At 40.1% G+C, this 12,748-nt stretch overlaps 1 protein-coding gene across 1 annotated transcript in view; it reads left to right on the top strand.

The window, feature by feature from the left end:
- LOC140915160 (uncharacterized) overlaps window positions 1–12,748 on the top strand; it is a 90,972-nt gene that overhangs the window by 38,151 nt on the left and 40,073 nt on the right. The window contains exons 14-18 of the mRNA XM_073354738.1: window positions 652–754; window positions 7,569–7,674; window positions 9,130–9,335; window positions 10,111–10,199; window positions 12,646–12,720. Coding sequence (XP_073210839.1) covers window positions 652–754; window positions 7,569–7,674; window positions 9,130–9,335; window positions 10,111–10,199; window positions 12,646–12,720 — 579 coding nt within the window. The remainder of the gene's footprint in view (window positions 1–651; window positions 755–7,568; window positions 7,675–9,129; window positions 9,336–10,110; window positions 10,200–12,645; window positions 12,721–12,748) is intronic.

The raw sequence follows: 12,748 nt of genomic DNA, 5'->3' as shown, positions 1-12,748 counted from the left end.
GTTATTATTTTATTATTTAACTGCTTACTGCTGGGTTTCTGGCATCTCCTTCAAAGTTTCTGGTACTGGCCACTGTTGATGATAGGCTACTGCGCTAGAGGGACCGTTGCTCTGATCTGGTATAACAAATCCCATGTTCCCTGTTTATTTCTACAAAGTGTGCCTAAGTGCTTTTCAGTTGGGGCTGGGGAGAACCCTGCCCCAGTTAGGGAAGGATCTAAATGTAGATGTGATGTGATCAGTGGGGTTAATGAACAGTAGGAAGTGAAGTAGGGTGAGGAACTGCATATATTACTGTGGTTTTTCAGATTTGGTATGTGCGTGTCTTGATGCTACATTAAAAGATTTCTCTGGTAATAATCACTGTTACGAACAATACTTTGGGGCATCATAGAAGAGGTGAGTCATAAAGAGAGTCTTGAAGGGTGGTATTTTGATAGATCAGAATTGGGAGGGCATTCCATGTATCATGGGTAGCAGTCTTTTTAGGCCTCCAGGGTGGAAGATGGCACAAGAGTGGGCCTGTACCATCTCACTTCCTGGTACAGTATGTGTCTTCTGGAAGAGCTTAAAATAAGTCCATTCGTAAATGACGGCAGGAAACCTGTAAATGCTAACAATTAAAATAATTTTAGATTTTTGGAGTTTCAGAACAGTTCACTGTTCCTTGGCCTGCATTCTGGAGCTGTAAATGTCTTTGATGTTCATATTGAAGGCCCAGTGGAGTTGTTGGAGAAAAATGAGAAAAAACCAGGTAAGGTTCATTAAAAAAACAAAGGAATAATAGTTCTCTGTCATCACAGGTTGGAAGTCGTGGGTGATGGTTTCATTGCTGATGAAAAGATATAAACATCAGATGGTATATGATGGCATTATTCATAATGGGAATTGTACTTTTTCTATTATTAAGTGAATCACTGTAACTGAAGGGTCAAATCCTAAGACACTTGCTCAATTTTTACTCAGTAGTTTTTTGCAGTATTTATTCCTTAATAATATTTTCCTGTTTATTTGGAGTAATTTTCCATTTGACAGAGGGAGTGGAATTAGGATTTTGCTATTCTCGTCTTTCAGAATTTGAGCCAAATTCTGAAGATCGTACTCAGACTTTAATAATCATAATCATACCTAGGTATTAAATAGTGAGGTTAGTGGAAAATCTCCAGAAGCAGAACAAAGAAACCAGGTTTTGTTAGGGGAAACATATAAATGCAAGAGACTCTCAGAGAAAGACATAGGAAGCTTTGGGCAGAAGAGAGGAGCTTGCTTTTGTTGCAGGGGTGTCCCTTTTATTAGGGGAATCAACCAAGGTCAGAGAAAGCTAGCTGACCTAGACAAAGACAGAGGCTCCATGGTTCTGAGGAGAAACCACGAGCTGCAAGAGAAGGATCCTGGACGCCCCAGAGAACCCTGTCCAAGCCCAGAGAACTCTCCAGAGAGGGATGAGGAACCTGAGGTGGGGAAATGCGTATGGTTTTGTTTTATTATTTTGTCGATCTGTTGTGCTAAGTAAGAAGTAATTTTGTTTAGAATTCTGTGCAAAGTCAGTGTGTCTGTTGGCTTCGCTATTAAATTGTAAACCCAGACCACCATGCAATTCTGAGAGGGGATGTGTTTAAGCTATGGAAAGTCTGAGGGGTCGTGTTAGTCCCAGCATCTAGGCAGTTGGACTGTGGGGTCTCAGCTCTCAGGAGGGGTACTAGACAGAGGATCTGCACCCCAAAAGTGTGCCTAGAAACACAGGCAGCTGCCTAGGGTGGCAGATTTCTGGGAAGCTGCCTAGGATGGCAGATTTGTCCCAGCCACCCCTCCATCATGACAGAGGGGTGGCTGGACTCAATTTAAGTGGGGTTATAACCTAGTTTGCCAGGTCACAGTGCCATTCACTCCAATTTGGCTTGGCCATCCCCTTTCATGCTGGAGGGATGGACAAGCCAAATTTGAGTTGTGTTGTGACCCCATATGCCAGGTTGCAATGCCACTCAACTTTGGCCTGGCTGCCCCACCACTACTCATGACTGAGATGGGGCCAGGCCAAATCTGCCTCCCTAGTTTATGAAGAGGGTGTCAGCAAACTGAAGTTTTACCTATGGTAGTAGATTCTCTTGAGCGGCCTCTTCCTAGAAACTTCAGCCAGAGGCAGTGCCTGGACTCTGTTCAGACTCAAGGGCTTAAAGAGGTGGGCTCCAGACACAACAGCCTTGTGACTGTCCAGCCAAAAGGAACTTTACCAGGGCTTTGTGTGTGTAATCAGAAGTTGAACCTTGTGCACTCTGTGGTGTTCGTGCTTCAGGCAGTATCCTTGAACAGTCACTGAAATAAAAACCTCCAATTCACTTTAGCATTTTGGGCCCTTTTAAAGTTGCTTTATACAGCATTTGTAGTGGTGATTTTTTTGTTATTCACAGTAATATTTGAAGATGGCAAAAAATTATCTGATAAGTATGTGAAAGTTTTCCCAATACAGGTTCATCCCAGAAATGTTTATGGGTAGTTATTTTGACATTGATTGAACAGCCTGAGTGATTTATTTGAACCCTACTCTTATTTTTAAAAGTTCAGTCATCCAGGAAGGGAGCAGAAAAAATAACACATGAGATAAGTGACCAGGCACACAGCTTGAATTGCAAATACTCAAAGCAAAAGCCTCCGTAAAGAGTTGTGAGGAGAATCCTGAGGTGGAAATATATTTGCATAAAACATTCATTAGCTAATTTTGAATAACAAATGCTTAGAAATTGAAGTTCATTCATGAATTATTCAAAAGTAGAAAAAAGGTCTTTTGTAATCAAAAAAGATTTTTTTTTGCTACAAATACTTCACCTAGTTTTATTCATGCTCTTGTATCAAAGAGCATATACAAGTTCTACAGAGGGGCAAAGTTTTGCTGAAACCTATGTTGGTCCATGTTTTTGGTTTTGGGGTCATGTTCTATGCTCCCTACTTCTCTGCATAGTACCCATTAGCACTCTTCTCTCTTGTTCATATAACTCATGTGACACAGAATATTTTAAACTATACTACAGTAGGCTGAGTTCTGGATATTGAGCTATGGATAATGATTCCCCAGAAAGACAATCAGGGGCTCAGCTGTGGCATCCTGATCTGGGCCCACCCAAAACAACCAGGTTTGGTTGAGGGGAGTAAGGGTGTGGTTGGCATATACTGGTGCAGACCCCACCACCTCCGCACCTCATTTGCCTGCAGTCACTAACTCACCCTTCCCTACTTGAATTACTCATGATCCTGGCACAGTTAATCTGTGCAGGTGGCTCTGGTAGGGGCATGCAGCCAGCCTGAACAGAGATGCAAAATAACACTGGTGTTCAAGGCAAAAACAAAAAGCTAGAATTTAGCATCCGCAGTCTTATTATGTTGTATAGATAGGGCTCTCCCAAATTTATGGCCATGAAAAATGTGTCACAGACCATGAAAGCTGGTCTTTTGTGTGCTTTTACCCTATACTATACAGATTTCACAGAAGAGACCAGTGTTTCTCAAACCTGGGGTCCTGACCCAAAAGGGAGTTACAGGGCAGTTGCAAGGTTATTTTAGGGGGGTTGTGATATTGCCACCCATACTTCTTGCCCCACCTTCAGAGCTGGGTGGCTGGAGAGCGGCAGCTTTTGGCCAGCTGCCCAGCTTTGAAGGCAGCGCCCTGCAAGCAGCAGCACAGAAGTAAGGGTGGCAATACCAGACCATGGCGTCCTTACTTCTGCGCTGTTGCTGGCAGCTGCCTCTCTCCAGCTGCCCAGCTCTGAAGGCAGCACCACCACCAGTTGCATCGCAGAAGTAAGGGTAGCAGTACCACAACCCCTCCTATAATGACCCTGCAAACCCCACAACTCCTTTTTGGGTCAGGACCCCTACAATTACAATGCTGTGAAATTTCAGATTTAAATAGCTGAAATCATTACATGTATGATTTTAAAAATCCTATGACTGTGAAATTGACCAAAATGGACCGTGAATTTGGTTAGGGCCCTAGACAAAAGTAAAACTCAACCCCACTTCAGCCAACCCGCAGTGTGAAGACCACATGCTTAATTAGCCCATTTAGTATTCTCTGCTACAACTACTGAGATATTTTTCCTTCTCAAAACAACTTGATGCTTAGATCCTGTACCTAGTCCTACACAGCATTGAAATATCGTGTAAAGAACTGGAACTCCATGTCTGAATCCCCTCAGACTTTGGAGAACTTGGCTCCTGATTCAACTTCCCAACTTTGGTCAACCTCTGTAAGATGGATATGAACCCCTTTCAACTTTGGGGAAGTCAGTATTTGATTTTCACAGCTCAGAGCTATCTCTGTTTGTAATATCTTTTGTTTCCGCAAGGGTATTTTGCCACTATTCAATCACTTTCTGGAGTAATGTTTACAACAAAATATCCAAATTGTATGTGATTTAGAAATTTAATGTAGAAAGCAAACTTTTTAGAGCTATTTAGTCTACACAGCAGGCTTAACAGCAAGATCATTACTGAGACATAGACCTAGGGAGTATTGTTTAGTAAAGAAAAGTGAAGTGCTGATGCTTATCTTGTCAAAAGAAAAAAGATGGAAACAGAATAACAACACTGAAACCTTCTTTAAGAAAGATGTAGGTAAGTGGTTCTCAGACCTGCCTCGAGCCCCCACTTCTGTTGTATCCCTACCCGATGAGACAATCTGAAGAACTAGCTTGCTAAGAGATTTTCTTTCAAGTATTAGTTGCTGTGGTAACAGCATGAAGAGAAGATCAAATGGATGCCAAAACCAGACAGGTCTCTATGAGAATTCCTGATATGTAAATGATTGATAGCAACCCTAATCAGAAAGGTTAACAAAACAGATTTTCATTGCAGCTAAGGTAGGGCTTGTCTATACAGCAATTTAGTGAGAGGCAAGCCAGGGTGTAAATCTAACTCTAGCCTGCCAGCACTAAGGCTATGTCCGCGCTACAGAGGTTTGCTGACAAAAGTAATGCCTCTTTAATTAAAGCGCGTTAATTAAATGGCTCTTGCATGTCCACACTATTCTCCTTCTGTCAGCAGAGTGCAGCCAAGCTGGCAGCTCTTATATCGACACAGAGAGCAGTGCACTGTGGGTAGCTATGCCATTGCGCAACTAGCCACAGGGTGTTTTGGGAAAGGTTTGCAATGCCTCATGGGATAGGTACAGCATCACATGATGCGGGTTTCTCATGTTGACCCAGCTACTGCAGTGGTGTAGTGGTACAAAAAAAGTGGATAAACTAACTGTACTAACCTCCATATTCCCCAAATGAGAAGTAGGTAAAATCATTTTATACCAGCATTTATCCCCAACTACACTACTGTGCTTTGATATACTGCTGTTTGAAACAGTATGTAGTAGTAAGGTCCACATGGCCTGTTAGTGTATGGCAGGCAAAAGTGCCATAGATTTACACCCCAGCTTGACATGCACTCTCTGTATAGAGTAGCCCCTAATTTTACCTTCTCCAGGGGACCTGGACCTTGTTTACAATTCTCATGATGTCCTGTGAACTGACAGTCCTGTGGTTTCATCAGAACTGAGCGCATGCACTTTTCATAAAGTAAACATCGATAGCTTAATAAAATAAGTTTCACATTCACATTTATATTGCCTTCTCATCATAAAGGGCTGGGCTGAGCCTAGGGCTCTCTCGAAACGTTGAGTAACATCCACATGATTGGCAAAATGGAGTTTCTTCCGGGTCTAACCTGATTTCTGCACATAAATGGCCTGCTGCCTATGTAAATGCCACTCCCACACACTTTGATTATTAGAAGTCTTCCGTTTTTCTTACTGAATCACATCTGTATTATACATGAGATACAAAGGTACATTTTATCTCATCTGTTTTTTTAATTGGCTCTAAAATTGGTTGACCCTTCCCATGCTGTAGTTGAAATCATGCAAGCAAAAAACGCATTTAAACAGTTTATTGCTTATTAAGGTACTAATAGTTTCCCTCACTGGTTTGTACCAGGATTCTTTTTCTGAGAACTGTGTTCTTTAGTCCTATTCAAAACCATAACATAGACTTTGTAGATGGGTAGGGCCTTTCAGCATTCCACTTACACCTGTGTTGTGGGACCTGTTTAGAATCCTGTTTTCCCCTATCCTGGTACAGCATAGTTATATTTTTAGTGTAGATAAGACTTAACTCTGTCCCTGAACTGAGCCTGGACATCTCCAAGGGCATCATTATATTAACATGTCCAAGGCTTTAGCATGTAACTGCTCCCCTAGACTGACTGTCATTGTGGTATTGGTGGTCCAGTAGTCTGTGGATCTACTGTTGTTATTTATTTATATAACACCAAACAGCATGCTAAATCCTTTGTAGACATATAAGAAGGTAAAGGCCTTGCCTCAAAGAGCTTATCTAAATAAGCAACATAGAAATGAAAGGCCGGGACATGGAAATAGGATATAAGAAAAAGCAATGAGGTTGTATTGTGCACACTGTTGGCCCACCCACACCCATCACATGCCTGGAATCATAATTTTAACAGTGCATTCTGGGAAGGCTGAGTAGCTCTTCCATGCTGTTTCAGCTGCAGGTGCCAGGGGCAAAGGATTGTCTATTTTGAAGGTGTTCTGAATAATACTATGCAAATTGAAGGCTGTGGGAGTAGAGTTGGCAACGGCCTCTGCATGTAATGGGATTAACTCTATTCAGTCTTCTTTCTATATTATTAATTTTATAAATATAATTTAGAGAATTTTATGGTGGTGAAAGGTACCAGATTGACAGCCCTGTAATGACTGTTTTGATGTACTCCTGTAGAAGAAAGTTGGAGTTATGTTAGGAGGATTGACAAACCTGGTTACACTGATGTAATTAAACAGTGCTCTTCACATAGCAGCAATACCGTATTATAACTTGGCTTTAGGTCGACAATTATGCTGCAGCTCTGCTCATGAGTGAGGTCAAAACACAATTTGCCTGCTCATTTTAGGAATCATGAATGATATTCTGGCTCTGTTGAAGTCAATGGGAGTTTTGCCATTGACTTTGATGGGGTCAGGATCTTACTCTATGTGTTAACCATCTGATAGTATGGAGTCAACCATGTTACATCCTTGTTAAAACCTCAATAAAAGTCCGTAATATAGGTGGGCTTAATAGCACAAATTTGCTAACATGGTTCTTGGATTGAGGAAAAAAACTCCATGATCACAATGGTCAGGAAAATTGCTAGAGCTGTACTAACAAAATCCATGTCTAAACAAGGTTGCATCTATCATGGGAATATTGGCAGAACTCTCGACCCAAGGAGCAGGTCTATACAGTGGAAATAACTTTGATTTTAAAAATTGAATTCTATGAATTGAGTTTAGCCTTGTACATTAATGCAATCTTAGCAAATGTTGTGTTTCCCTGTACATTACCAGTGTAGAGAGCATTAACTCCTCATGATGACATGGTTATAAGTGAAATCCAAGACTCCATTGCAAATCTAGGGAAAACTACTTATCCAATGACATGTGGGGTGACCATCAATACAGTCAAGGGAGAGGAATTCAAAGTCAGGTATTCAGAATGTCCAAATTATATTTCTCTGTCTCTAAGGGGAAAATGAAGAACCAGATTTCAGTCATGATTCTGCAAATGATCACAAGGGCCCTGTGGTAGCAGTGGATGCCTGCAAGACCCTCTCTCTCTTTCTAAGCTGTGGGTAGGTGAAGCACTGAACATCGTCTCCTTATTTATACGGTAATCAGATGGGTTTTGTGCAGGATGGAAGCTCAGGTACATCCATATGAAACGTATAAAACCTATCATTTGGCTGATAACATGTTTCATACTCTTACAGCTGGTGCAATAGGTTTTCCACGCAATAAACTCAAGCTTGGTAACATCACTTTGGTATTGGTATCACGGTAAAATTATGCTTTATTAGACCCCTTCCAAGCGAGATGCTGGGAATACTACTTATGGACATAATGGACCAAATTCATCCCCATTTTCAATCTAGCAAATACCTAGGAAATATCAGTGTAAGTAGAACTGCAGGAGGATAGGAACAATGTGGGGGTGAGATTTCAGAGATAATCAAACCAGTCCAGGGAAGCGTCTGAACAACCACATATACATTTCATCGTGGTAGCCATGTTAGTCTGTATCAGCAAAAACAACGAGGAGTACTTGTGGCACCTTAGAGACTAACAAATTTATTTGGCCCACGAAAGCTTATGCCCAGATAAATTTGTTAGTCTCTAAGGTGCCACAAGTACTCCTCATTGTTTTCACATATACATTGTCAATGGAAATTTCATTTGCAAGCTAAGCTATTGTTTAAAGGAAATAAAATATAAAGAAATTGCACCAGTATTGGTGGGTTTCAGTTCAGTTCCTATTGGCCAACATAAAACCTTCCTTCACAATTAGCGATTAATTGGAATCTTTGTTGGCAATTTTAGAAGAGACATCAAAGGCTGACAATGAATGCAGAGACTGAACACTCCTCTTTCTCTTTGAGGCAAATGCTTCAGAATAGGAATGAGGTTTACTAGATGGTGCATAGTTTGAGGAGTTTGCACGGCAGCTGCCTGTGACACAGCAAGTGTATGATTATTCAGATGCCTTCTGTCTTCAGGACATTCAGTCATCTGGAGTACATTTTTCCTTTAAAAAAATCTGTTGGAATTAAACCCATTCTCAGAAATGGAGGAAGGGCTTATTTCCTCATTAATTTATTACATTGTTTTTGACGTTGTAGATGCTATATTAAGTAAACTCTTTCACTGCATGAAAGTCCCTATGATAAAATGCTGCTCCTTCCTGAACTCTGAATGTCTTTGCTTTTGTAGTGTTAATTTGGCTATTATTGGTTAAAGAAATCTACTTGTTTGTGACTGGAATAAAATTACTAGGTAACCCAGATTAATCCCTCTCCTTATGGATTCTCACTGATCCTACAGGGTAAAATTCTTCCCTGGGCAGAAATCCACATGTAACCTTTGCACCACTTATGTCCCGCTTAAACCCTACTTTCATGATTTAGTGGGATTAAGTGGTACATAGAACTCATGTTGGCCCTCTGTACAAGGGAAAATTTCACCCACAGTGAATTACTAAAATCAGCATTAAGACTATTTCACAAGATAATTCTGATTCCTTTATTTTCCAGTGAGGACTACATGGTGAAACTCTGGGATATTCACAAGAATTTGGTGGCCGACATTTTTCTTGATAACACTCTCAGCTCTGCTTGTTTCCTGAATAGTTCTGGAGATATTTTAGTGGCTTTCAGAAATGATCTTTACATCTTGCCTCACAGTAAGGCACTGGGTATCTCAGCGACAGATACAGATGTCTCTGGAATCTCAGCAACAGGTATGACATCAGACAGTCTTACGTGGATACATTTACTCTCTTGTTAGGAATCAGATTTTTTTAACCATTTGTTATGATTTTCAGTGTCTGTACAATATATTGCACCATATTAGCTGTGAACAGTGCTTTAACAAAAGGGATAGTCATGAATTGATGGTAATTTGGGTCACAGTTAGATTTAAGTCTAACTTTGGTCACTTTACTGGGTGTTGCTTTCCTACATGAGCCCTTATTTCACAGTGACATAGTATCTGCAAGTCAGAGTTGAGTGCCTGACTTCTTTTAAAAAGAAAATTATAAAGAGCTTATTCTTCTAAAAGTCAAGCAATCTTGGGTCATTTAGACCCAAATTTGACTTTTGTAAAAAAAAAATAGTTTTACAAATCTTAATGTTATTTGAAATGTTTTCATGATTTTTTTGCACATTTAAAAGAAAACACTTTTTTTTTCACTTTAAACTTTTTCCTACAACATTTGTTGTCCAAATATAACAGCATTGTTCTAGTTGTGCATAGGATCCAGAAATGAATCCAGAAACAATTCAGTCTATGTTTACTATTTGAACTGAATGAACTCAAAGGATGAGTGAATGCAAAACACAGCTAGCATCAATTGTAAAAAGTACATCAAATTTGTAATTTTTTTCATTTTTAAGTAATCTAAGTGTAGTAACACAGATAAGGATATTATATATATAACTTTTTGGCTTGGCAATGGCCCTTTTAAATATATTTATACAAATACCACTCTTGTGATATTTTGATATCTTCACCAGAGTCCTTCATTTATGAAAACCAAGCTTTAAATTACCAAAAGGAAGGAAAAACGGATGTCTCCAAAGTCACTGACATGGACTCTTATCTGGTATGTTCTAGTTGCTTGAACCCATACTGCTATCAAATATACAAGGGAAAACAATTCTGAATGAGCCATAGCACTCATAGACACAACATAAACCAGCTCCACTGAAGAACGTCTGATACTAGCAGCTATGTCTGCTACCATGTGCTAGATACAGTGAAGAACAATAATTCCTGCCCCAGTTCCAGGATTAAGGCAGCTTCTTCTCTGACCTTCTGTAGTAGGAAGTGGTGGTGGAAAAAATATTATGTAAAACCCAGAGCTGGGATATGTATTTCCTAATAAGAAAACCTGTTCAGTTAGCAGATTTATTGTCTCAGTTTATTTCACTAATAAGCATTACCTCTAAAAGTAGAAATGGTTGCATACTCCAGAAAAGTGAACTATTCCTATTACATGGGACAGAAAATGTGCTAGACTGGGTGAATGAGTTAGCACTTGACTGTGATCTCTCTCCATTTGTTGGAGTTTGTATTTCTGAACATAACTCCCTGTATATATACCAGATTTATTATAATTCACTAACATGTTCAACTACCCACATTTATAACTATTTGTACTTTCAGCTAACCTGAAAGTACTCCAAACTGACATGTTCTCTACCTATTAAATATAGAATACAAAATTTCAATATTAAATGAAATTTTTGCCAACATTTTTCAATTTTTCAAGTTCCACCGCTATGGAATTGATTTTTTTAAAAATTCAATTATGAAATGTTTATCATTTTTTCACTGAAGTTTGGAATTTTAAGGAAAAACAAAAGTGAAATGTTCATGAAAACTTTTGGGGAAAAAAGTGTTTTGGTTTTTTGACCAGCTCTAATACAGATTTATATACTTATCACTTATTCTTTATTTATCTGCTAAGATTTTATTCTGAAAACTGTGGAGGAAAATTCTTATAGGTACGTTTTCACAGCACTGTATACTGGTGACTAGGACCTTACACATTGTAAATTTAAAAACACCCATCCAAAAAAACATTCTGGATCATAGTGGTATGGAAGATAAAATAGCCACATTTCCTACAATTTAACAATTGAGCAAGTATTGAGTTTTTCCTCTACATTCTTAGTTAATATGTCATAATGGTGGCTCTTCCTAATACAAATGATATAGAGTACTCCTGGGGGAGTACTCATGCACCAAAAAATTAAAAATTCTGCACATAATATTTTCAAATTCTTCATATTTTATTTATCAAAATAACACAATATAATCACACCAGTTTCAATTTTTTTGGTCATTTATTTCAAAATATCTGTCAGCAAGTATGTCTGTAACAATACAGACAACAAAAAAGATTCAGGAATTATTATTTTTTTTGACAAATAGATTTCTTACTAGGCATATTAATACAGAACTCTGAGTAATAATTCATTTAAACTACAATACAGGACCATGTTTCCCGCACCCCTCAGAAGCACAGCAAAGGCTTGGGGTAGTCGGGGTAACAGAGGAGCTAAGGGAGAGGGAAGTAAATTGCTGGGAAGGAGCCTGGGTGTGAACTTGGAGGGTTGTTGGATATGGGTGGGAAAAGTATGGAACAGGTTTTTGTGGGGGAGTGTGGAGGGATTATTAGGGAACTTCCCCCATGCAGACCCTTGCTGACCCCTAGACTCCCCCAGTCAGTCAGGCACATTTGTCCCTGTCCCCATGTGACCCTGCATCCCCTTCCCCTGTCCCCATGTGTGTCTGTGCCCCACGCACCACACACTGTCCTTATGTAGCTCTGCACCCCCGCCCCAACCCCATCTGGCCCTGAATCTCCCTCCCCCTTGTGGCCCTGTGCCTCCACTCCCATTCAGCCTCTGCCCCAGTCTGTCCTCCCCCACTAGCCCTTATGAACCCCTTTCTGATGCCCCCCCAGTACCCCACACTGTCTGGCTCCCCATAGCCCCTGTCTCCTGACAAGGTCCACTGCGAAGAAGGCAGCTCTTTCTCTTCCCTCCCTGGTGGGGAGCTGCTGCTGTTCTTGTGCCACAGTGCCCTCTGGTGGGAAAATGGTGGAACTACATCAGTATTTTGGCAGAAGCTTTTTTCTGTGCAAAAAAAAAAAAGTGGTGCTCATTAATTATGCACGTGTGCAGTAGCTCAGAATTCTCTCAGGAGTTATAGAGACACTTTCCAGCACTTTCCTGAGAGCATTTAGGTCTATGCACCACTTGAGCTTTGGGTTAAACCTATGAGTGGCATATAAGTCTTGTGCCAATAGGGGGGATGAATTTCACCCACTGAGAATAAATGCTTCTTCCAATGAGACTTTGCATCTATGGACCATATACAGTGTTTTTATGTGACATAGCTGATGACTTGATGACTAGAAACCCATGCATATGAGTGGCACCAAAAAGAATGCCTCACCAAGCTGTGTGTATGTGTGTAAGGGAAACATTTTCCTCACAGGTTTATGATTATTGAGCGTCAACTTTTTCCCATTTCTCTAGGTGCCTTACATGGGATTTAATTTCACCAGTGACTTCACAACAGAATTGCTGGTTTCACCAATGGGCGGAGAAAAGGTTAGACTTAGTTGAATACTTAAGTTTC

This window comes from Lepidochelys kempii, chromosome 7 (assembly GCF_965140265.1).
Source record: "Lepidochelys kempii isolate rLepKem1 chromosome 7, rLepKem1.hap2, whole genome shotgun sequence".
Taxonomy (NCBI): Eukaryota; Metazoa; Chordata; order Testudines; family Cheloniidae; genus Lepidochelys; species Lepidochelys kempii.
This window is presented reverse-complemented; position numbering and strand designations above follow the sequence as displayed.